Source organism: Ruditapes philippinarum, unplaced genomic scaffold (genome assembly GCF_026571515.1).
Source record: "Ruditapes philippinarum isolate M1 unplaced genomic scaffold, ASM2657151v2 ctg3081_1_1_1_1, whole genome shotgun sequence".
Taxonomy (NCBI): Eukaryota; Metazoa; Mollusca; class Bivalvia; order Venerida; family Veneridae; genus Ruditapes; species Ruditapes philippinarum.
Genome location: NW_026865327.1, coordinates 1 through 27,598, shown reverse-complemented (window position 1 = coordinate 27,598; position 27,598 = coordinate 1). Strand labels below are relative to the sequence as shown.

Genomic DNA, 27,598 nt, shown 5'->3' with positions numbered 1-27,598 from the left:
AGATCAAATTTGTTACTATTTCACTTTTTTATATATGTTTAATTTCCAAGTAACTAAGTGCACAGACTAATATAATTTTTCCACTTTAAATGTCAGATTCGCTTTTTTGTTCAATTTACATTTAGCTTCTCATTATTGTTATGGCGCAAGTATTTTCTATAACATTGTTTAAAATAATGTAGTATTCTCTTTGAATAAACAGTATTATTATCACCACTTAATTTCAGCTGATACACTTCACTGTGCCGTTTAAATCACAGTTTTCCTCAAGTTATTATGAATTGCAATCTAAGTAGAACGCGCATTAAACATCGGGACATGATTTCAAGAGAATGACTTTTGCAAAATTGTTCTTGTTACATATGGTTATATAAATACAATTTAAAATTGGAATAATTAAAAGAATATAAACATTTATTGAGTCTTCTTTATCTGTCTTTGGATACTAAAAACAAAATGAAATTTGTATACGTTATTATTTTGTTTGTTACCATCCCAACAGTTAAATGTGAAGGGGGTGCAAATTGTGACTGTCAGGAAGTTGGAATATTAAAGGATATAGTACAACAAATTCTGATAGAACAACGAATGGAGTCAGCTAGAATAAGTAGATTGGAGGCAAAACAAGACAGATCTGGGCCAAATCCTAATGGTAAAAAATATGTTTCAAATTTTTGTTTGATAAAACGTAAACACATGCTAGATATAACAAGACCCTACATAACTGTGATAGTGAGAATAGGTCTAAAACCTAAACAATTTCAATAACAAAAATGGAAATAAATAAATATTTATGTCATTTATGGCTTTTAAGCACTCAAATAAATTTACGTTTCAAGAGGTTTGTGTCCTACAAAAAGCATTATCTTTATATTTCAGATCGTCTAGAAAAATTAGAACAACACGTGAAAGATATTGATATGAAATTTAATGAAATACTTATCTGGGCAAATGATAAACAGAACGGATTCCTTCGGGACATTGGTGAATTTGTAAAGAAGACGCTGAGCGCAGAGAAAAAAGAAAGAAAGAAATTTGTTTTAAACATAAATGAAAAAGTTTTGGAACAGAAGGACGTCATAGAAGAGTTCAAAGTTGCAATTAACAATACTATAGATACACGTTTCCAAGATATTACTGTTAAGCAATTGGAATATGAAGACACCATTGAATGGTTCAAAGTTGCGATTAACAATACTATAAACAACCGTTTCCAAGACATGGCTGCTAGTCAAGTGGAATATGAAGAAACCATTGAATTCTTTAAAGTTGCAATTAACAATACTTTTGGCACAAGGTTCCAAAATCTCACTGCTAAGCAAGTCAAAGACAGGGATGAAATAATGGAGACTTTGAATGAAGTGAAAAAGGAAACAGCAAGTTTCATCAAAACAATTTTTAACAATATCTCTACATTTGAAAATGAGCTAATGAAAGATGTTAATGGACGATTCGATAGTTTTAAGAAAGTAAATAATACCATCCAACGCATTTCCTCAGATCTTGATTTAGTTAACCAAAGGGTAGAGAAGACCAGAAATATGGTAGACACACTTGGGAAAGTGGTGGAAGATGGCCAAGGTTAATATTTTTTATATCTCACCTTTACAATAATTATATACATACTTATTATTTTCGTGTCGTTATACGCATACATATAAAAAGTAACTGCATAGAATTTTACATACTTGAATGGCAATATGATTTAAATAACAAGATTTAGGTCTGGGTCAAAACCAAAAGTTTATGTCCCATCTTGATGATTTTGTTTGAGTTAATTTATGTAACCAGAATAAATCCTTAGTTACTTAAGACAATAAACGGAATGATCATTTCAGACGCTCTGTTATTTCAAATCGAGGTAAAATAGTACTGTGAGTTTAATATATTGGACTGCTAATCAAAGGGTCGTCTGTTCGAATGTCGTCGTTTAAGATTCGAAATCACAATTAGTGGTATAATTGACTAGGTCTCCCAGAGTCATCTTGTAGAATGAAAACGGTATTTCTTTGAGGTTAAAAAGATTTTTTGACATTTAAGAGAAAACAAAAGCAAAAGATCAATGTCACAGTTGAAGTTCGACAGTGTAAGTAACATAGTAACTGTCACAATAGCAATCTGACATAAGCTCAAAAATTATGAACGTGTCATCTCTCTGTCAATGGCAATATCATCTCCAAAACATGTTTTTATATTGAAAGTGTTAAATGTAAAAGGGGTCATTCACCTCTACCTTCATGACCTTATGATATTTGAATACAAAAAATAAATAATTATTGCTATTTTTGAAGTGCGATTAGTCAATGGGTTAAACAAATATGAAGGGAGACTGGAAGTATGGCATGATTGGTCTTGGGGAACAGTATGCGATGATGGGTTTGATTTGCAGTCAGCAAGTGTTGTTTGTAAGATGCTGAATTATCAACAGTGAGTTACAAACAATTTTACTGCTTTTTGGTACTCAAATTTTTACCAAACTAAATAACGATTGATTAACAGCATCAATTTATCCTCTGCTTGATACTAAAGAGAAACGTATTATTTTTTTAACGACAAACACTTTTGTGTTTAAATAAATGAACAAAGTAATCATCAATATAAGGAATAATAAAAATGGAAAGTTTGTTTTGTTAGATTAAGTATAACATAATCATTTCAGGACCAATCCTGTTGTATTCAATTCCGCGTTCTTCGGCGCTGGGACATTACCAATACATTTAGACGGCGTTTCATGTTTTGGATATGAAACAAGCTTATCTCAATGTCTGCATAATGGTTGGGGGAAAGAAGATTGTGTTCACTCTGAAGATGTTGGCATATCATGTACACCAGGTAATCTTTTCTAGATAAGAAGTACTTTTGAAATGCACTATTGATATAGATACTTTTGAAAGACATTGCATTTGAAAGTTCAACAGTTGAATTGTTTAACAGAAGAAAATACAAAGAAGAAATAAAGAAAAAAGAAAAACTCAAAATTTCATTTGCACAATAAAACATTATAATCCTGAAAAAGGGGTGACCAAATGATCTGAAATTTGGATATTCAGTAAAGAATACACAAACATTTTACATACATCAACTTCAAGCACCTTTACAAATACAACCACTATCACAACAGCCAATGTCACTACAACCGACACCGACTTCACCATCAACATCATACCGCTACTTCAACTACCACCATTATGTCCATCAAATCTACTTAAACGACAACCACTAAAATCGCTTCCACTTCTACAACTAACACTACTTACAACACCACTACTACTACTACTACTACAACTTCCATTACTGAAACTAACATAACACAACATTTTTAGCATTTATGAATAAGACATTAGAACAGATGTGAAATATTATTATTTTTATCAGATGATTACCTACAATTACATTGACCGTATACAAGTTATAATGCAATAAAGCTTGGCGGGGTGTGGTCAATGCAGTTCTGATTTTCTAATTACCAATAAAAAAGGTAATTATCCTTCGGATAATAATTTGATTCGACTGCATTTTAAATGACAAAAGCAAGAACAATATATTTTATAAGCATTAGATATTGTACAATATGTTTATACCAACTAATCTTGAAAAGAATTCAAATACACATTGGTGAGCATAAGTACATGAAAATAAGTAAATGAAATGCATTTTTAGTAATAATTTCAGTATTTCTGGTACAAAAAAGTGATGAATAGACTAGCAAATTGTATAAGACTAATGCCCATTTTTTTGGCCAAGTACAAACTTGCCAAATTCAATTTAATGCATCTTAAGTAAGCATTAAAATATTTTTGGTACAAAAAATGTCGAATATAATAATAAACTGTATAACACTAATGAACAGCGTGTTAAAACTGGCCATATATACAATTTGCCAGTCTCAATGAAACACTTAATCACTTAACAGTTAATATGAATGCATTTTGGTACATACAATATGTTGACTAACTAACAGCGCCTCTCTTTAAGTTGGCGAAGTATTCACCCTGCCAAACTCAATGAAATGCTTCTTCAGTAACCATAAAAGTGTTTTGATACTATAGCAAACTGTATAAAATTTAGGAACAGCGTTTCTCTTTAACTTAGCCAAGTAGTTTTTTTTTGCCAAACTCAATGAAATACTTTTTCAGTGAGTATTAAAGTATTTTTGGTTAAATAGCAAACTGTATTATTACATGAATAGTGTTTCTCTTTGTTGGCCAAGTATATATTTTGCGAAACTCAATATAATAAAATAGTTTTTCAGAAGGCATTGAAATATTTCTGAAAAAAAAGTTAAATACAATGGCAAACTATGTAAGACTCATGAACAGTGTTTCTATTTAGATAGCAAAGTATACATGTATATACTCTGCCAAATTTTAATGAACAGTGTTTCTCTTTCAGTTAGCAAAGTATACATGTATATATTCTGCCAAATTCTAATGAACAGTTTTTCTCTTTAAGCTAGCAAAGTATATATAATCTGCCTAAACCAATTAAGTGCATTTTCACAAACCATTAGCACATTTCTGTTACAGAAAATATTTAATACAAAAGCAAACACATTTTTGACTAATGAACTGTATTTTCCTTTAAGTTAGCGAAGTATATATATTTTGCTAAATTCAATCGAACGAATTTTATACTTGATGCCATTCACTTTTCAACTTATTTAGTGTTGGCCAATGACATAAATATGGTTTAAAATATTTTTCCTTTAGTTCCCTTTACACTGGTCCAACCAGAAGAAAGTGATACACTGTTTCTACAACGTTCATCAGGCAACAACGACATTAAATTTATGGGACTGTGGTATATTATAATATCTTCCCGTTTCAATAGGAAATTGATGAGATGAAACCCAAAACGTAGTGAGTGCTATTCGAAATTTAGCAGTACCTATGTTATCTAAATTCTTCTCAAACTTAAAATCCTGTTTAAATGAACTATATTGTATGCCTGTAGCATACTGTAAATGACAGTACTACAATACCATTGTTGATAATGCATATACAAAATTCTCTGTTTTATCATAGAGTAATTAAACTCTCCCTGATTGTCCCATACATTACTTAAGCCATAGTCTTGTCATGATAACTCTTTAAGCCGAAATGCGCAGTTTTTACCATTATATGATGTAGTTATCTGCATTAGATTCAACATTTTCTATGGTTTGTATAAAACACTATAATTATGGTATGAATTTAAGACTTTATCGCAGTATTTGACTATCCTTAACCTACAAATTATAATAAGTGGTAGCCTACCAAGTTCTCCATGATTCAACTATTCACTACCTCTAACTGAGTACCATATAAAAAGAAGTCATGATAAGTTAATTTCTCTCTCTGAAATATCATGGTTTTTATGTGTTTATGTTTAAACCTCTTGCATTGCATTAATTTTTAATATCATTTAATAGCTGCAAGCTTTCTGAAGACTTTGCAAAACAAGTCTGATCATCGGTATAGAGTAAAAGGAACAGGTTCATTTCATTTATACTTAAGATGCCATCTATCTATGTCTGAAATGATATTGCAAAATAAATGAACGGCAGGTCTGATTGCTTCCTAAAGTATGTTGGACATGCAAAAATCATTATCACAAGTCATAAAGAACGTAATTCGCAACAGTAGTTCAGATCATTTTGATCGCAAAGATTACCCTTTATCACAGCGACATAATTGTATTTCACAGTTTGAAAGATACAAACATAAAAATAAATTAAAAATACAGTTAGCAAGACACACTTACACAAAAATAACACGTCTTCAAATTGATCAAAATAGAGCTTAGTCAATGTTTTTTGTCTTCTTTATTTATTGATTTGTATACAATCCGGTTAAATAATAAAATGGCTTTTTGTATTCAAATATAGGCGGAATTTATGGTCGCGTTCAGTTAAAGCACTTATAAATATCAAAAGATAATCTGTTTTGTGTTTACATCATCATTAATAACGCGAAACAATAGATATTTTGTTGTCCAAGCGAGAAACATTTACACATTAGTGAAGTTGACAACATGTCAACAAATTAGGTAGGGATATTCCTACGCCTTCGGTGAAAATGGTGGCGGAAATTACCGATCGCGATATGGAAAAGACGATTTTCCAAATCATTTTTTTCATTTAAGGACATTGTTAAAACACTTTTGTGTGTTTGTTTTTGTAATCTACATATCGAAATATATTTAAAACAGAAAAACATGAATATTGTTGTCCACAGACCTTAAAACATATTTAATTAAACTCGATTGCAAATGAAATTCTTGCAACTTACATTTTATACTTTCGCACCAATCATTGTGACCCGAGGAGGAGCTGAAACTTATGATCTCTGTGTTGACAGACAAACACCTTAACCATCAGGCCACCGATTCCTTTAAATGAATTGTTAAATGATTTAACATCCGAATTTTACTATGATGTATGTTTATTTGCACAATAGGGCAGCTTCATGCCAGAATTGTTGTTTTTCAAACAAAGCGTTTTCGAATTAACAAGTAAGTCAGGAGAAGGAGAGAACACACGTCAACATCAGGATGGTTTGTAACTGGTTTATTTATTTTTTTAAAAGAAGAAAGACTTAGCATATGAAGTAGGGAAATAAAAAAAATGTTTAAAATGTTAATGCTTTTCGTGTAGTTCGATTGGTAAACGGATCAAATGAACATGAGGGGAGACTGGAAGTATGGAATAATGGGACTTGGGGAACAGTGTGCGATGATTATTTTGATGTGTTATCGGCCAGTGTTGTTTGTAGGATGCTGAATTATCCACAGTAAGTAACAGACATAATCAGCATATTTCCGCATATCACATATGTTATATAGCAAAAATGTCTTATCAACATCTTTAATTCTAACAAAGATTGATTTCGTAAAAAAACTATTCTAGTGCCACTAGTGAACATAATATTTTATCAAAAAATTAAAACATTTGGATTAAGTCCATAATGTTCAAGACATCTTTCTGAAAAGATGGTATGCTTACAGACGGTCAGAGACCAGAATGATCTGGAAATGAACATCAACCGACTCCCTCGTTTCCGAACCCTTGCACGTGTGCTTTGGAAGTCTGTTCTTTAAAAACAATTAATAATATGGCTTAAATCATTGTCATCAATTTTTGAAATCTTGCAATCCTTAATTTAAAGTGAGCATACGTTTGAAATATATGAAACAGACGTTAAAATTTATTCTTATGTTTGTTCTATGCTTAGAGTTTTAATTGTAAACTCATAGGATTAAAGTGTTTTAAGATACCTACAAGATAAATTTCTAGCACATTTCTCCGATTTGCTCAAGATCTATATAATCGTATATTAGATCAGACTAAAAAAGTTACCACAATACAAAATTTTTCACTTCTATTCAAATACAAATATTATTTGAAAATCGAAATATTGCTTTAAAGGTGCATTTTTTGACCCTTTTGCTTTGAAAACAGACGGTTCTTTTACTCGCCTTGGAGATATACCTTCTTTATATATACTTCGCAATTATTCACTCCGGGCCAGTTTTTGTTAACGCGTGACGGTAGATAACAATATCGGGAGCCGTCGATTTGAACGCCCGGGATCTGGTATCGTATCAAAAATATTCGTCTGGGAATTATTGGGTTTGATATTTGTCTTGATTTGTGGTAGGTAATTGAAAGTTTCAAAAAACTTACAACAGTACATACTTAATGACACTATCTATTTAAAACAAAGCTTGAAATATAATTATACAAACTTTATACGCCTTCACATTTACTTACTTTTAATACGATTCCGGATCCCAAGCGAATCGAATCACTGGCGTTCCAGATTCCGGGAAGTTCCTAACCACTGTAACACAAACTATGTTAAATGAATTAACTTTTTTATGATCACTGAAACCAACTGTACAAACAGTAGTCATTCAGCAAACCTTATTTAAAGGGATTTCATTATGATGAATGATCAATAGCAATATTGATGTGCTACTTAATTCTTAAAGAATTGCATTAAATATTTTGAGCGATCGAAAGTGGTAAGATGAATATATGAATAGCATTAAGAGAAAAGGAAACATATAATAAATCTGTGTTTTGAAATGATAATTTCAGCACGAATCCTCTGGTATTTCGATCCGCACATTTTGGTGCTGGTTCATTACCAATACAGCTTGATAATGTTAAATGTAAGGGAAATGAAACAATGCTTTCTGAATGTTCGCATTATGGTTGGGGAAAACATAATTGTGATCATGATGACGATGTTGGCATATCTTGTTCATCAGGTAATCTTTGCTCATGAACTAAACGGTTGATATTGAATAGAAAATTTATCGAAAGTACCAAAAAAAACCATAAAAAAATAAAATAAACATGTCTGTAAAAAATGAAAATGAGCTTCAAAGATATTGATAAAGCTAATGTGTTAAAATATATCATTGATAAATGTGATATTAAAGTTAAAAAGAACACGTTTATGTTACATTCCAGCTCTATATCTTTCTGTTTTATTTAATTGCAATCCTTGAGAGAAAAAAAGATGAATAATTTCTTTAATACTTAAGGCTATCTTTCGTAGAATTCATAAGGTTTAAATTTGTCAAATTGTCTATCATTAGTTATCATTTATCCTTCAGAAGTCTTATTAGGGTCAATAACAGTAATATTTTTATGGCACTTATAATTTTGATTTAATTATTTCAGTTAAAATATGTTCATAATTGTCGTAAATAAGATTTGTGAACAGAAAAAAAAAACGGAAATATCTCTGTATCTGATTATATACTTTAGCATCAAATCATTCAAATATTATTTTTATGTTGTAAAATTTTAATAGTACGATTGGTCAATGGGTCAAATCAGTATGAAGGGAGACTAGAAGTATGGCATAATGGTACTTGGGGAACAGTATGCGATGATGGGTTTAAAAAGCTGTCAGCAAGTGTTGTTTGTAAAATGCTGCATTACGCACAGTAAGTAACAAACACTGAAAGCTTACTTCTGAGTCTGTTGAACATTTGTGTTATAAACCTAGTTAGAATGTCTTATTCATAAACATTTTCATATGTATTTAACTTTTATTGATAACGTGAAACAGAGAACTATTAAGAAATGTCATTTCATTATCTCGAAGTGTAAAACAGATTTTTTTTATCAAACATGAGATTCGATTTTGGAAAATGAGATCAGGACAAATCTGTTTCAAATATTAATATTTTTCATGAATTACATTCACATTTTTCTTCTTTCATAAAACAATCTTTGCGGATCGGCTTTGAAATAATATATGATTCATAAACCAAGAAACAAACAGGCCTTTATTGTCTATATTAGATTAACTAGTATAGAACGATCATAACAAACGTGCATGTATTTTTCTCCGGCAAAGTATGAATCCATATTTGTAAAATTGAATAATAACGTAAAACATTATAAAAAAGATATTTATAATACATTGTATATTGACACAATAATTTTAGGGCTGATCCTGTGGTGTTTAGGTCCAATTATTTCAGCACCTTACCAAGACATTTAGACAATGTAGAATGTACGGGATCTGAAACAATATTATCTCAATGCTCCCATAATGGCTGGGGACAACATAATTGTGGTCATAGTGAAGTCGTCAGCATATCATGTACACCAGGTAATATTTCTAACATACGACTGCCATGTCATTGCAGATAGCATTTCGGCATGTTAACTTTTTAAACTTAAGTTAGAACATCTTTCTATAAACTAAAGTAACATGTTTTAAACGGAAATTCATGATCCTTGTAACTGTTTCTACAAATAAAACAAAAGATACGATATATATCGTATATGACTGTATCATTTTTTGTGAATAAGTAGTACAGGTCGTCCGTTAGATTTTCAAGCATTCATCATAACAATTTCTCTTTATGTTTTGTTAGTTTCTAATCTGCTTGAATTGAAAAACAGTTATAAGTTGCAGTGTACCTCAGAAGTCCCATATTAGAAAATTTAGGCAAACTTTGAAAACAGCATCTCATCGTGATAAATTTTGAGGATATTTTGAATAAGGCTTTTTATATAGGGAAATGGTCAAATAAATGGGTGGTGTAGGATAACATTTTTACACATATTAAAAACATTATGTTTAGAATCATTTTGCTCGTGTAATTTGTTACCTGAATGTTATTATTTGTTACTTAACAATAACCATTAGGGAAACATTTTTTTTTTCATAATGATGATACTATAAATCTATAGATTATTTTTTAAAGCCCTTTAAATAGCAAAGTTTTAGTTCAGAAAAATGTCCATTACTCATAAACTAAATAAATTTTATTTAAATTTTGCCTAAAAGTGACCTTAAAATCATATTAATGTCATGTGTTGTCAATTTTACAGTTCCTTATAGTGCCCATTAGGAGTTCTCTACCTTAATTTGGAAAGGTATTATATTCGCAAAAACACAAGAACAATAGGTTGCCTTTCATTCATCCACTTATGATGAACGAACTATTCGTTGGGCCACAGACACTGGTAATTTGACTTCATATCTGAAGATGCCCTTCTGTTTGAAAGTCTAGTAGAATCTATATTTAAGTAGTGGGTATTAATGATGCTTATCATATTGAACAAGTTATTGTTCTAATCAAATTAGTCAATTTAAAAGTTATTCTTTTAGTGTTTTAAGCTAACGATCTTAATTGCATGTGTCTCGTTGTTTGCAAGCCATCACCATCCAAAATGTCTTATATTATATTCTTTATCCATCGACATCAAAAAGTTCTTTAATTGGTGGAATTTGACAAAACTACGAAGAACATTTTTAATTGGTCCTCAATAAAATATATGAATAGTATTATTCAGACTAAAGTCTTGAAATGAGATATCGTTGTAAATTTTGAATTATATACCCCCAAAATGTGAAAAAACGTCTCTTAGATATTTAACATTTTCATTTTTGATTACAAAAAGGTGAACTTCGCGCATTTTTAAATAATGAAATTGACTTTCTTGGTATCTTCTTAAAAGGGGAGGTCAACCAAAATTCTTTGCATTGTAGTTTAAACACTAGTTTACCTTAGTTAATACATTGAAATAGGTAAAGAATTGTGGTACGTTTGGTAGATCACATTTAAGCATTAGAGAGGATATTCCGCTACATTCATTGTTTAAATTATTACAGATGTTTGTGAATAAGTTCTTGACAATATTTATAGTCAGCGTGTGTAATAAGCCAAAGTCCCTGCCTGACTTTAAATCTGCAGCGGCGTAAGGAGCAAGTCAACGACCTTAACCACTCGTCAACACAGGACCCTTGTTCGATTGTAAAATGTAAATAAAAGCAAGTACCTTTGCCACACCAGTTGATGGCATTCCACTTGCTTACACAATAACCGAAACAGACACAATGATAAAAGTTTATATGAACAAAACGTAACAGATGACATTGTTATCGGACATGGATTATGTTCTAAATATTGGTATAATGCACAAATAAACGATCCAGTTTCAGCATATTTGCTGCGGAACCAAAACAAGGTCTACGACATTTGGTTCTATGCCGAAACAGTTTCAATATATCTCAACAGAATGTTATATACAGAAAGGCATTTGTCTGGTCAAGAAAGGCTTCAAGTTTTTGTGTTCAAAGTAGCTTGCGTGATGACATATTTAAGGCATTGCACGACAATTTAGGTCACCAAGGTCGTGATAGGACGTTATCACTCTTTAGAGAACGGTTTTACTGGTCAGGTATGGATTCTTTTGTGATTTCAAAAGTGAAGAATTTCCGCCGTTGTATTTGAAAAACAGTGTTGAAAACCTTACACCATTATCTACAATAGCACTAATGGAGGTCGTCTGTATTGACTACTTATCTCTAGAACGATCTTCTGCAGGATATAAAATAGATAAATACAGAATCCCTAAAGAAAGCCCAACACGGCAAAATTGAAAACGTTGCAGGCTCGGTTTGATTGACGGTTCATGGACGGTACTGGAAAATGCAAGTTACCGTCCACGCCCCCTAGCACCGGCTTAGGCAGAATTCAACATTTAAACATGAAATAGTAAAATTTTGAATTTAGAAATATAAAACCACTTTGGTTATGACTGACCATTTCAACCGATTAGCTCAAGCATATCCTACAAGAAATCAGACGGCTAAGACAACTGCCAGAATTCTCCATGACTAGTTCTTGATTCATTATGGATTTCTCGGTCAGATACATAGTGACAAAGGCAAGACCAAAAGGCAAGATTGGGAACGGCCAAGTGGAAAGGTTCAATGCAATGTTATTAAAGATGCTTAGTACATTAGAAGAATACCAAAAATAAGGTTTGAAGGCTCATGTTCCAACATTAGTTCACGCATACAATGCAACCCGACATGATTGCACCGGATGTTTGCCGTACTTCCTCATGTTTAGAAGATACCCAACGTTGGCGATTGACGCATCTTAAAGGTTGCCTAATGACCAACTTTCAGCGCCAACAAATACTGTAAGATATACCTATTCTAAATTCAAAGATCAAAATGTCGCTGAGAATTTTTGTTTCAACTTTCATATATCGTATTTTGTACAATACAAACTGTTTGTTTTTATGTAAATTAAATATTTATCAAACTATATCAAAACTACTAATGAAGATGAATTTAAGGACAGCATTTTTGTAGAGGAGGGTAATATGTCACAAGTGTTAAACATAGTCAATATTAAATAAATAGTTTTTATTTTGATCAAATGGTGTCTGACATTTATCCGAATGAACTACAACTTAATAAAACGAACTCTTGAAATTTTAGTACATCATTTTTGGATCTTCATATTACTATCAACAACAATTCTATTCACACGAAAATCTATGATAAAAGAGATGACTTTTGTATAGTTAATTATCCACATTTAGATGGAGACGTACCCCATGCAACATCTTACGGGGTTTATGTTTCTCAGTTAATTAGATTCGCTAGAGCTTGTAGCAACGTAACGGATTTCAACGAGCGGAATATTTTTATTACCAGCAAGCTTCTAAAACAGGGCTACCGCTATCATAAATTACGGAAATATTTTACTAAATTTTACAATCGTAACTTTGATTTAATTTCTAAATTCAATAGTGATTTAAAAACTCTTCTGCGACAAGGGATTAGCCAGCCTGGTTTTTATGGCGATGTGATTTACAAACTTCGTAAGATGTTGGGTCAAGGTAATTTTTCTGCTGTTCTTACTAAAATAATTAAACAATTTATTAAAAGAGATTATGACCCTACTATTTTAAGACATACTGCATGTTTAGTGTTCAACCCTTCTACAGTTGGACACTACGCTTTCCTCTTTTGATTGCATCCTACGGACCAAGTGGGAGACTCTATGATGGATTGTTCGTAAAGCCCTTTAGGACTGAATTGTCTTAATGTTCGTCTTCTGCCTTGCTTCGTCGGGCCCTTGTAGGTGATTTTCTTGTTGCTCTGTCTTCCTTTAGGACATTGAGTACTTTTGTTATGGTCATTGGGCTTACTTTTATATGTTTCTACATGATCATTTTAGTGTTTTACTTATTTAACCTTTTGTAACCATGACAACTGTTAGAATTTCACTTGGCGGGGATTCATTTTATTTACACTGTCTCGTTTATAGGAACATGGTGGGGCTAAGAGCGAGGTTTGGTGCACCATTAACCGGTTTAAACTCCCCAGCAGTATTTATGCTGCTGACCGTTCCAAGGCGGCGCCCCTCTGTGTTCCTCAGTTGTATGTCTATGTTGTTTCATACTGTTATGGTGACACTTGTGTCCCTTGTTGTTTTCTCGTCTACGGTAAGTATCTTCCCCTTTGCCCCTAATTTTTATTTCTTTGATTAACCTCCCCCCCTTCCCCCGGTCTCCTGTCCCCTTCCCCTTTGTGGGCCTATTATTCTTTTCTTTGAACTCCTAATCAGTTACAAATTATTTATCATTTAATGATTAACCTGTCCATGCTCTGTGTTTGCCCTGTCCTGTTTTTGTTTGGGGTCCGCCTGGGCTCCTTGCCATTGGTTCTTGTTGCTGGGTCATATAGGGGTTGCGTTCATTGAACGCCGCCTTTCCTTGTTGATCTTGTTTATCATATTTGTTAAAAAGTGTCATTATTCGTATATTCCTTTACGATTTCGAATTAAGTCCCAGAATGAAGTATCCCATTAATATATGCCTATGAAAGTAAGTTATCTACTGACGTAACCCGTATTACCTTTACTAACAATCACTTACATTATACTATACCTCTTCTCTATTATTATGTAATTAAGTATATATGTAATCTGCATAACGATTGGTTATCAAAGGTAGACATCGCTTTTACAGTTCATTGTATATACTGAATTTCATATGTATTATTCATAAATTATCACAAATAAAATATACTTATTTACTTATTACAGAGCTATTTATTTTCCCGATGAATAGCGTTTCCGTAACGAACCTTAGCCAACCATAAATTTTATAAAAAAAGTAGCTGAGCTAACCGGCCGGCGACATATCAAACACATCAAATACTTATTAACTTTTTAATTTACTAATATTTGGATTTAATTGATATGTTTATGTTTATGGCAGCTGAAGAATTTTTAATACATACCCATTAGGATCCGATTAAGAGTTAAATATTAGATATAGTGTTTAGTGTGCAGTTGTCATAATATTGTTTTTATTCTTGAAGTTCGATTGGTCAATGGGTCCAATGAATATGAAGGGAGATTGGAAGTATGGCATGATGGTTCTTGGGGAACAGTATGTGATGATGAGTTTGATACGCTGTCAGCAAGTGTTGTTTGCAAGATGCTGGGTTATCCACAGTAAGTATCAGACAATATTAACTTATTTCTACATATGCATAAGTTTAACGTCATTCATTTTATCACATGAGGATAACGTAGACAGGCAACGACATTTTCAAAAATATGTTTCGGAAACATGGCATCCAAATTTATTCCTTTACCGCTTGAAATAGTTTCCGGGTGGGAAAAAAGCTTCAATTAGACATAAAGAATATGATGATATATATCCAAAGAGTTCTCAGCATATCTCTGTCGCTAACAAAAGGTAACCAGATTACATATTGAAGTATCCACACACTTAGATTTAGCCGAGGCTATTTTAAATTCAGATTACTGTAATCGTAAAGGCAATAGGTGTGGTTTATATTTTTGAAGAATATTTTAAACTGTAAAAAATATCTGAGGAATGCCTATTAAACGTTATACCGTAACAGAGTGAGTGAATGTGCTTATGTTATCTTTGCACTTCAAGCCAATATTCGCAAGACAATGTTTGGCTTTTATGATCGATTGCTCTTATTAAAATTGAATTGGATTTAGTATAATTGTCATAGATAATAAAGCCATGATTGTATGTATGTCTTTGTTCAATTCAAATAGTTTTTTCTAAAAATCATAATTATTTAAATACTTCCCTAGCATGTACTATATATTGATCTTATCTCTTTCTTGTCTGTGTCATACAAGATATTGTAGGTTGATCATTCTTCGGTGTAAATCTTAAACAAAGAATTATTAGCATAATAAACCTATTTTACATGTTCTGTAAGATTATTTAAACAAGTAGTAAGCTTAAACATCAGAAATAAGATTCTTTTTGTCACACTTCTGAATTATATTATCACTTTTTCGGAACAAATAAAGTAAAACAAAAAAGAAAATAATATAATATGTGCTTTAAATTAAATTTTGATTTATTGTAATTCTAGAAGTTACCTAATTGCTTAATTTTAATGCTTTAGATCAAGTCATAAATAAGAATTCCTTTTTTAAAAATTGATTTATAACAAGAACTGATTTACGTGTATCTTTTTTAAATAGCAGTTGATCTGCTGTTTGATTTTCGATATGAATGTGTAACCTTTATATAAATTAATTGTTTTGAGAGAGAGAGATCAAAAAGAGATTTGGTGAATTGATTGTAATTTAAAGCATGATAAAAATAGACAAAATATGATGTATCTGAAAATTTGGAAACAAACACTTTAATAGACATGGGAAATAATAATTTTAGGGCAAATCCTATGGTATTTCGATCAGCATTCTTCGGCGCCGGAACAACACCAATACATTTAGAAAATGTTAAGTGTACGGGAACTGAAACAAGCCTATCTCAATGTTCGTATAATGACTTGGGAGAAAATACTTGTTCACATAGTGACAATGTTGGTATATCATGTCCACCAGGTAAGGCTATCATTGCTAGTTGAAAACTGTTTCAGAAATTCACATTCTGTTTAAAAGAGGACATTTGGAATATAGTACAATTATTCAAATAAACATATCTTTAAGATTTAGAACGATTTGGCCTTTAACATTTGGCCATGTCAGCTATTTGCTCCTCATACGTCGCATGGTCCTTTACCATGACCTGTTTCAAGATAGTTCCACATTTAGCATTAACTGACAAACCCTCTATCAAAGAAAAAAATCTTATGAATTTTTTAACACATGTAATATATAAATGAAATTTTTCTCTATTGCGAATTGTATATGTCGATTAAATGTATATTTTTCTTTGTCCATTTACTTGTTTTTTCCTTACTTTATACATTATATATTTTATTTTGAATTTATGTATTATGTCAATATCACACAAATTAAACCGGGCGATAATTAACCCCAACCCTATAATACGTCTTTTGCCATAGGTTGAAAAATGTTCAAATATTTGTCAGTGATACTCGTATGATAAGATGTACAACAAAAATACGTATACAGTGTCTTTTATAATTTTTCATATATATGATAGCTTGAGTTGAAAATCAAAGAAGAGATGTGCACAGAAGAGTATATCTCTATATATCATATGTAAAAAGAACAAAAAGCCTTAATCTGCTAAAAATGTTCGCAAAAGATCGACAAAGTGCGCCGAGGCTCCTGATGATGATGCTTTTGTAAAAATATAGTAAAAAACGCTTGCGGAATGTAATAGGAATTGAGCACAAAGAAGGTTTATTTCGCTGTAGTGTTTTTAAACGAAGGGAAATAATTTTTGAATCGCAAAACACTATGCGACTGTTAACTTGATGACAAAATTTCTGTGAAAGTTTCGTCAAAGTTGCTTTAGAAGTGAATGAGTTTAGAAGTGTTTTTTACTAAGGGCCATTCATTCCACCAAATATCTGAATCACAAAATCCTTGACAATACTCGTATGCACCAGAACACTAAATAACAAATTATCCTTGAAAGATTAGTAAAAATTGCTTGAGAAATTAAGGAGTTGAGAAATGTTTTTTTTTTTTGTGTGTGAACTAAAGGACATTATTCCACCAAAATGGCTAAATCACAAAACTCTGACAGTATGCACCCGAACACTTAATAACAAAACATCTGTTTAAGTTCTACTTTATTAACTTGAGAAAGAGGCGATTTCTCTGTTTATTATTCCGCACATTAAAAACAATATTTGCCATGTCAATTGATGACAAAGCTAGCAAGTAAAAAAGACGGGTCAAAGTTCCTTTAGAAATGTAAAAGGAGTCGCAAATAGCAATTATTCTCTCTGTTTAAAAATAACAAAGGTCATAATTACGGCAAAATGTTGGAATTGCAAAATATTGAAAATGATCGCCAGGGCATTTGACTACAAAGTTGTAAAATTCGTCAAAATCCCTTAAGAAACGTAATAGGAGTTGCGCACAGAAAACATTGTTAACACACGACAGTCCAGTAATGGGTTAATAGCCATTTAATAATTCAAGGTGCTAACCCCCTGCACTAAGGTTATGATTTAATGATATACGAAACTAGAAACTATTGTCTTAAAATAGTGATTCTATTCTTGTAGTTCGATTGGTTAACGGGTCGCATCAATATGAAGGGAGACTTGAAGTATGGCATGATGGGTCTTGGGGGACAGTATGCGATGATTATTCTAATGTGCATTTGGCAAGTGTTGTTTGTAGGATGCTGAATTATCCGCAGTAAGTGGATATTATCTTTTATTCTGAATACAAGTATATTAACTTATATGAAATAGGGTGTAAAAAGTTTGTTCTGGAAATATCACACCAACGTTCATCATTTAGTTGCTAGACCAGAATAGTTTTATTTTAATGCTTTTTCGGCGGGCAGAGAACTACGATCGATAAAAATATCCAAAAATTGTTCAGTATATCTCTGTAGATATGACGACATGTATAAAGAGTATTCAAGACTGGACATACGGGGAAAATGCACAGCAAGTTACTTTCTGTTTCATGTCCTAAGTATCTGTGCATCTGTAAAATGTGCATTCAAGCTACCTTGTTTCTTTATTTATCCAGTTTGAAAAACCCCATAAGGTTTAATATACTTCTGTTTTAAATAAAACTATCTTCTGTTTTAAAATATTGGACCAATCTGTTTCAAATATTTGCCAAAGTTTCTAGCAAATGTCTGATATAAAGATGCCATCTATATATTATCAATATTTGACACAATTTAAAATAAAAACCTCTCATTTTTAGTAGATTCCTATCCATTTACAGTAAATTTCAATAATTATTGTGATTTTTTTGGCGCAAAACGTTGTACTTTTGCGTTTCCTTAATATTTAAACGTTACATGTCATACTTTTACAAGAACTGTATTAGTTATGAATACTTGAAAATGTTATTTAAAATTATTAATCATGTCTTTAAACAACATACATTTATTCTTTATACACACTGATAAGTCGGGTATCCGAATTATGTCATTGAAATATTAAATAATTCTTGATTTAACGAAGTACAATGTAAGTGATTTGTACATTTTTATTATATATGTTTATATAGTTAAAAATAATTTTTGATCAATAAAGTAAACCCCGCTTAACGATATTCAGTGGACCTCCAAATTTGTAACGATATAATCGGATATTGTCATTCCAAAGTCAACTAATTGGAAAAAGTTGAAATCGCGGCAGCTGCATCGTTATAAGCGGTATTCGGTTATAAGCGATATCGTTTTTAGTGGAGTTTACTGTAACAATATTTATATTTTCATGCATGTATAACAAAACCACAATCGATAAAAAATAAAAATAATTTTCTGGAATTCCAATACTACTAACTTTGCAATGGAGGGCTAACTTACCTTTTGCATGCACACAAAAATCAGCGGAACACGGGTTTGTATTTAAAGCCGAAACGGGGTTGTATTTAAAGCCGAAAGGCGGCGGGGATATAGAAATAGTGTCCGTCCGTCCTTCCGTCCGACATTTTTGCCCGGAGCATATCTCAAAACGTATTTGAGATATCAACTTGAAACTTCATTGGTAGATAGATCATATTAAGCAGGAGTGCATTGCACATTAATGCTAACTCTACCCTGCATAATTTTTCAGTTATTCCTCATTGTTATTTTTCAAACTTAATTTTAATCCAGAGTATAACTCTAAAAGGTTTGAGATATCAACAAGAAACTTATGTTGATAGATCTCACTCAGAAGGTGTGCAGTGCACAGGAATAATAACTCTATCCTTCATTATTTTTGAGTTATCGCGCTTTGTTTTTTTCATACTTAATTTTTCACCTGAGTGGAGAATAACTCAGTTTTTTTCGAGATGTCAACAAGTGGATAGGTCTTATTTAGGAGGAATGCTGTGCTTAAGAATGATAACTTTTCCATTTATGTTTTTTAGTTATTGCCCTTTGTTATTTTTCATACTTTTAGTCCGGAGCTTTTCTCAAAAAGTGTTAAAGATATCAACTTGAAACTTCATATGTGGATAAAAAAGCCTTTGAGATATCGACATCATAGGTGAATAATTCTCCCTCAGGAGGTGTGCAATGCACAAGATTGATAACTCTACCCTTCATAATTTTTGACTAATTGCCGTTTGTTATTTTTCATACTTATTTTTTTCCTAAGTGGAGCATTACTCAAAAAATCTTAAAGATGTCAACATGAAACTTCATAGGTGGATTTTATTTATCTTATTGGGGAGGAATGCTGTGCGCAAGAATGATAAATCTACCCTTTATAATTTTTGAGTTATCGCCCTTGTTTAGTTTTTCATACTTTGTGTCCGGATCTTATCTCAAAAGTATTACAGATATCAACCTGAGTCTTCATAGGTGGATAAATCTCATTGAGGAGGAGTGCAGCGCACAAGAATGAGAACGCTACAGTGTATAATTTTTCAGTTATTGCCCTTTGCTATTTTCATGCTTATTTTTGTCCAGACAGTAACTTATTTAGTGTTTACTTTATATGGTATTCACTTGAAACTCAAAATAAAACTTTGTCTAAGTCCGTCTTCTTTCCTTCCGTCCGTCCTTCCGCTCTCACGATACAGTAATAATGTGGTTAGAGGGACAATAGGTAACTGTTCTTTCTCTTTGATGGCATTCATTCCGTAATGCTTTTATGTGGCTATTTTCTTTTGTGTGGCTTAAAAGAACAATAGACAGAACAATAGAGTAGCCGCATAATTACTGTCCCATTAGAACGTCCTTCTGTCTGTCCTTCCGTCCGACATTTTTGTCCGGAGCATATCTAAAAAAGTATTTGAGGTATCAACTTGAAACTTCATGAGTGAATAAATCATATTATATAGATCATATTGAAGAGCAGTGCAGTGCAAAACAATAACTCTATCCTGCATAATGATTAGTTATTGTCCTTTGTTATTTTTTGAACTTAATTTTTGTCCAGAGAATAACTCAAAAAGCCTCTGAGATATCAACATGATATCAACATGAAACTTCATAGGTGGATAATTATATTTCACTCAGGAGGTGTGCATTGCACAAGAGTGATAAATCTACCCTTCATAATTTTTTAGCTAATGCCCTTTGTTATTTTTCTTACTCAACTTTTCACCTCAGGAGCATAACCCAAAAAAATTGTTTGAGATGTCAGCATGAAACGTTATACTAGGTGGATTTATCTTATTAATGAGGAATGCTTTGCTCAAGAATGATACCTCTAGCCTTTATAATTTTTGAGGTATTGTCCCTTGTTATTTTTCATTTTTGTCCGGGGGCGCCATGGCCGAGTGGTTAAAGCCGTTGATTTCAAACCACTTGCCCCTCACCGCTGTGGGTTCGAATCCCGAAAGGAACTTTGGATTCTTTCATGTGAGGAAGCTATCCAGTTAGCTTACGGAACGTCGGTGGTTCTACTCAGGTGCCCGTTCGTGCCTGAAATAATGCACGGAAGGGCACCTGAGGTCTTCCTCCACCAGTACTGGAACGTCGCGATATGACCTATACTGTTTTGATGTGACGTAAAACCCAAAACAAAACAAAAAAATACTTTTTGTCCGGAGCTTTTCTCAAAAAGTGTTAGATGTATCAACTTGAAACTTCATAGGTGGATGGATCTCATTGAGGAGGAGGGCAGCACATAAGAATGATAACCTACCCTGCATTATTTTTCAGTTATTGCCCTTTGTTATTTTCAGCAATCAGTATTTACATAGGTTTCATATTTGTAATCACTTCAGCCATCGGTTTTCATTACCAAAAGACAATTTAAATTTAATCATTCAGCACTATTACATATGCATTATTCCAATGAGCAAACACATTCTGTGAGAGATGGCCATGTTAACATGGCTCTTGTTTTTTTTCAGATGTTTTTTCGTCAAATTAAGAGACCTTTTTGGACATACTCTTTTAAAGCATGCTTTCTTTTCCTTCGTTTTTTGATTGTAACAAGATATGATTTCTTTACTACGACTAACGCGTTTTTAAATCAACATAATGAGTTTATGAAACAAATAATCAATTATAATATATATGAGTGTGTTTGATACAAAAAAGAATTTTGTTTTAGGACGAATCCTCTGGTATTCCCTGTAGCACGTTTCGGCGCTGGGACATTACCAATACAATTAGACGATGTTAAGTGTAAGGGAACTGAAACAAGCTTATCTCTGTGTCTGCATAACAAATGGGGAGAACATAATTGTGATCACAATGAAGATGTTAGTGTATCATGTCCACCAGGTAATAACAAAATTGTAACCCGATTAAATATTTCTATACTTTTAACGAAAACGATAAAATTATATTGTTTTATAAATTCCAGTCTGATTCTTAAAAAATCGTAACAGAGAAAGTGTGATTTGATACACGTGATTAAAAACTGTGTAAATGAAATAAAATGTTATAGAAGAAAAATTATTCTGCTGTTTTAAATTTTAACTATTTAGCAATAGTTTTGTGTTCGTGCCAGTTGGTCAAAATGCAATATTAAAATATTATTATGTTAATTTAGATTTGAAGTGATTTATGTGAATATATTACCAGCCAACATTTTATATCACCCGAACTTGTAGGCGAGGATGATATTTTATCTTGGCAGGTAATATATCCACATATATCAAAACAAAAATCATTTCCCTGCCGAGTAAGACGATTTTAAAATAAATCATTGCTGTTTCAAACGTCGAAATAAGATTCCAATTAGGGTACCCCTTCACCGCAAAATGACGTCACTTACTGGAGCGTAACATCGAACCCTACCCGTGATGTTCACAACCTGGGGTACCCAAAGGGGATATTTGATGTATATATTACCTTTCTGGTTCGGAAATATCATTTTCTTTCGGCGAATATCCAAGCAAAAAATTGGGGAATCATCTGGAAGGGTAATAAACATGTTTTACAATTTTTTTTTCAAACAGGCATATTTGGACTGTTCTGTTTCAAAATAAAATCAAAACTTTTGTACACTGCAGGTTGCAGAGATATTGCTTTATACTTTAATTTATGATAATCTAAATGTGACATAAAGTGTTTCTGAGATATCTTACCTGATATTTTTACCTTCTACAGATAGCGTTTAATGAGCTGTAAAAAAGGTCATAACATAACCTTCATTTTCAGAGTTTAAGACCGCACTTTGGAATGAGTTAGATGTGTCTCTTAATAGACTGATAAACACACCCGTTTGTGGATGGTCATTTTAAAGTGTTTTCTTATTTCGAGACATATTTTTACATTCATAGAACTATAACAAACAATGATAGAAACAATAATGATGAAAACGTTAATGATGACAACGATGATGATAGTGGTGTTTTAACAATGAAATATCAAAAATTGTTATTATCTTGGTTGATAAAAGTATTGTTATTTTATTTGACTGTAACGTTAAAAAAAAGAAAAGACAAACTAGTATCTACTCTCTATCTCGTAGTGATTAGAAAACTTCGAATGTAAATAAAAACTTGTATATTTATTATTCTGATTCTTGAAGTTCGATTGGTTTCCGGGTCAAATGAGTATGAAGGGAGACTGGAGGTATGGCATGATGGGTCTTGGGGAACAGTATGTGATGACAGTTTTACTGTACGATCAGCAAGTGTCGCGTGTAGGATGCTACATTATCCACAGTATGTAACAATTTAATGCCTAATCAAACCAAAATTTCATTAACTTTTTTTTGTCATAGACAAAATTTTACCAAAAAGTGAAATTTTAAGTACCCTAGCAATCAATATCTTTCTTAAAATGTATTCTTCTCAACGAAAACGCTGAAAATCGAAAAAATGACTTTGTTCCTTATTTGTCCGATTAAAACATATTTCTATTTCAGAAATGATGCTCTGGTATTCGGGTCCGCACACTTCGGTGCTGGTACATTACCTATTCATTTAGACGATGTCATATGTTCGGGAGATGAAACAAGCTTATCTCAATGTCTGCATAATGATTGGGGTAAACATAATTGTGGTCATTCTGAAGATGTTGGATTATCGTGCTCACAAGGTATTTTGGAAGGAAGTGCATTTAGTAGAATAGATACAATCTTGCTATTTTCAAACGTGATTAAAACGTGATTTAAACGTGATTTAAACATAAGAACTATCTGTGCTAAATGGATTCCCCATTTGTTGACAGATGAGAAGGAAAAGAAAATCTTGCAATGCGGTTATTTATCGCTTAAAGTATCCAAATCCAAGTACACGATTCTTTGCAAAATTATTTATTTTTATGAGCAAAACAAAAACATCTTAACAAAATTTGTGCTTCAAAGTCTGACATACTGTCTAGATATAAATAAAGCAATTGTTCTTGAAAGTTCCCCGTAAACCAGCAACAAAGATGGTATGTTCCTTCTGATGTACCACATGCTCTAACACTTGTTCACCTGGATAAGGTTAAGAAGCACATTCATGTCTGTCTAAAGGAAGGGCATCTACTTGTCGTCGTTGATTTAATATATACAAAACAAATTTCATAAAATGTTTCTCTAGATCCTTTGCCAAGGACACGAGAATTTTTTTTAATGTCTAACGATATGAATTTCTACGAACCATTTTTGTATTCCATTATACAAGTAGACAATGTGTAGCGAGCTATAATCACAGCTTTAGTGAAGGGACAAAAATGAATATGTTATATTCCTCATTTCCTACTGTTTCATGCATTATTGAACAGAATCACGCATTCATATTTGTGCACTGCTCATATATTGCTCTACACATGTCTGTCTGTCGATCAGTCGGTTGATCGGTCTATCTGTAGACCAAACAGTGTATGACCAAAAAAATTAAGAACCCCTGATTGTACAATTTTGATCATGTTTTAGTTCTCTTTGGCAAAGGTAACGGTCACATTTTTATTTTGAATAATAAGAACGTTCAAAAGCAATAGACCGTTCGCCCTCAAACCTAATAGATACACTGGTCTTTAGGTCAAAGGGTCAAAGATCAGGGTAATAATGACATTAAATGTCATAATGGTTTTTAAACAATAATAAAACTTGACAAGCTATGGGCCCTTAAATTTCACAAGTGCTTCATTCTAGGACAGTAAAAACACTGTTAATTATGAGTAAAAGGTTCAAAGGTCATTGACATTGTATGTCAAAACGGTTTTCAAATCAATTTCTTCAACAATCCTAAGCCCCTTGATGATAAAAGACATTTAATTTAGTGCATATATAAAAAAGGTTCATCCAAAGACTAGGCCTAAGCAATCTTTTTACTGGTACATTGGTTTGGGTTTAACTTTTGGTGACCCCTATTGATTTTGATGTCAATGGGTCATAGGTCATTGTCGCATTTGCTTTGTACATGATGTATTTCAAAACGGTTCGGGATCAATAACTCCACATCCCAAGGGGCATCGGTTTTTTTTTTGGTCAGTTTAGATGACCCTATTAATTTTATGGTCAAGGGGTAAAAGGTCAAAGTCGCATTGAAACCGTTTTTTGTCAAAAAGGTCTTTTTTGTGTCCGACCAAAAATCGACAATCAATAGACTAGCGGTTATTAAATTTTTAAAGGTTAATTGATCCTGGGCCAGTACATTGTAGATAACCGCTATGAGTTTGGGTCGCAGAATCAAGTTCAAGGTCACAATGACCTTGTATGTAAGAAAGGTTACCCTCGATTAATAACTCAGTAACTTGTAGATGTTTGGCCCTCCAATTTTGGACAGGCGGCAATTTGTCAAAATTTAAAAGGTAAACATTGACCCCCCATCAAAAAACGGTTTTGGGAAACCAAATAATTTGACAATCCCTTGGTCCTTGCCACTCAAACTTAACAATCATTCCTTGGTCATGGGCATAAGAGAACCTTTTGGGCCTCAATGTTATTTTGAAATTTACAAAAAAAAAGGTTTCCCTAAGCAAACATTTGCATGCAACTTTGGTCAGGCCTTACCAAGATGTCATACATGACTTAAAAACATCTCCTGTTTTGCTATAACTATAAGTAGGACAAAGAATATCTGACTTAAATTTATTAAGAAATAAAGTGGTAATTAAATTAACTTTTTCATTCTGATTATATGCAACAAATAAAAATATCATTGACGAATATTCAGTTATTCGATTGGTCAATGGGTCACATCAATATGAAGGGAGACTTGAAGTTTGGGAATAAGAGGGCAAATGGGGAAACAGTGTTGCGATATATATTTTCATTTCCGCTTCTCTGCAGGCCAGTTGTTTGTAGGATGCTGAAATATCCAGAGTAAGTAACAAGAAAAAATAACTAATCTAAATTGGTATGTAATGTAGTATATGAAAATGTAAATGTTCTATTTCAAATAGATTAAGGCAGAAAATTTTAACAAGAATATTACATTTCAGTTTTCCAGCCAAGGCATCATGTGGTTAATTCATAAAAAATCAGAGAAACAATTTTCCAAACCGCGAAAACATAACACTTTGTCGCGAAACCCTAAAGTTCTTAAAAAATACGTTTTGTTTCTTGGGCTAAAACCCCACTGACCCTCTTGTTTGTTCCGCTGGTCGTACCTTTTTTATAGACATTAAAAAATCCTTAATTTTACCGACCGGATTGAAAAGGACGTTTTATTATCGTTACGTAACAAAAATGGCTGCGTTCAGGTTCAAATTGTTGCAAAAAATGATGGGCGTGATGTTTATCAAGGAGAAGAAATAAACCATTTATAATTGGGAACCCCTTATTTTTAACTACATCATCGTCTATGATGGGCATTTTGAATCAATTTTACAACATGAAGTATGCAAGGCAGTATCGTATTGAAAATTTGAAATAAAGCAAAATTCCCAAATCTCGACTTCAATTTAATGCAATGACAATTCAACTTCTTAGGGGGTTTTATTCGTTAAAGTTAAAATTACCTGTTTTGTTGCGCTTATTTGTGACATATGACACATTTATGACATAGCTGTTGAAAAAAGTATAAAGTTAATCAAGTATTTTGCAAGTTTTTTTTCCTTTTCTTTAAAACTGCTAGGGACTAAAATGTTGTTGAAAGGCTTTATTATGCCTTCTTAAATCCATAAAAATCAATTTAAACTCCTTTAGAAATGGCAAAACAACAGCCTAAAATAATGTTTTAAATAATGGATTTAAGAAACAATATAAGATGTTTAAAATAGTAAATTTCTGTAAAATGAAAAGCACTGTTGAATTTGCAATAAATGTGTCGTAAAGCTTAAAAAAAGCAAAAATGTCAAAAGTTGTATTTTGACCTTTTCATTACAAAATTACGAATTTGCTAACATAAAACAGGTAATTGTGCGAGCAATGCAAAAGAAAGCCAAAGATAATTAATGCTGCTTTTGGGGAAAAATGTGGTTTCTTGTTTTGAAAGATGTACCAATATTTAAAAAAAAAAAAGATTAAGGTTTTTTTGAGAAATTTTTAATTTATTTGATTTAATTATATTATGTATCAATTGTTTTATTGAAATTTTAACCTTGCAAGTTTTTTTGGTTTGATCGTCCTACCTAAAACATTTTAGTGTAAATTGGCAATAAATTTACAAACAATAATTTAATAATAAAACAACACATGTTGTATTTTTCTTATAATCTGAACTTCAGAGTTTAACAATATCCTAGGAACCTTATTATTAGATACCAAAAAGGGGTAGTTTATTTTAATTTTTATAGATCTAGCTTTTATTTTTTTGCTAAAAAAAAACACAGGTAACTCATTGTTTAAATTTACAACGATTTGTTATTCCTTATTCTACTTTAAGCGAGAGAAAGTGCCACTCTAGTTATAAATTCAATGCAGTTATAAACACATTGAACTTAGCGATGGTCAATGACTTTCCTTGTAAAATCCCTATTCTTGAGTACAAATTATTTCTCGCTATGTTAAACCAAAAACTAATTGTAATGAAATTTCGTAGAGATCGCTCCAGCATGAAATGACAGTAATCGAATTCCAGCCAGTTATAACAC

General features: G+C 32.1%; 1 protein-coding gene across 1 annotated transcript; it reads left to right on the top strand.

Moving 5' to 3' along the window:
* Positions 1–860: 860 nt before the first annotated feature.
* LOC132728657 (deleted in malignant brain tumors 1 protein-like) lies at positions 861–25,784 on the top strand (the record flags this gene model as incomplete). Its single annotated transcript, XM_060714335.1, is given in 14 exon segments — positions 861–1,581; positions 2,292–2,427; positions 2,660–2,832; positions 6,635–6,770; positions 8,081–8,253; positions 8,805–8,940; positions 9,448–9,614; positions 14,643–14,778; positions 15,995–16,167; positions 17,772–17,907; positions 21,732–21,904; positions 23,160–23,295; positions 23,499–23,671; positions 25,738–25,784. Coding segments are annotated over 14 exon segments (2,556 nt in total), but the record flags the coding sequence as incomplete, so codon positions are not given.
* Positions 25,785–27,598: the final 1,814 nt, after the last annotated feature.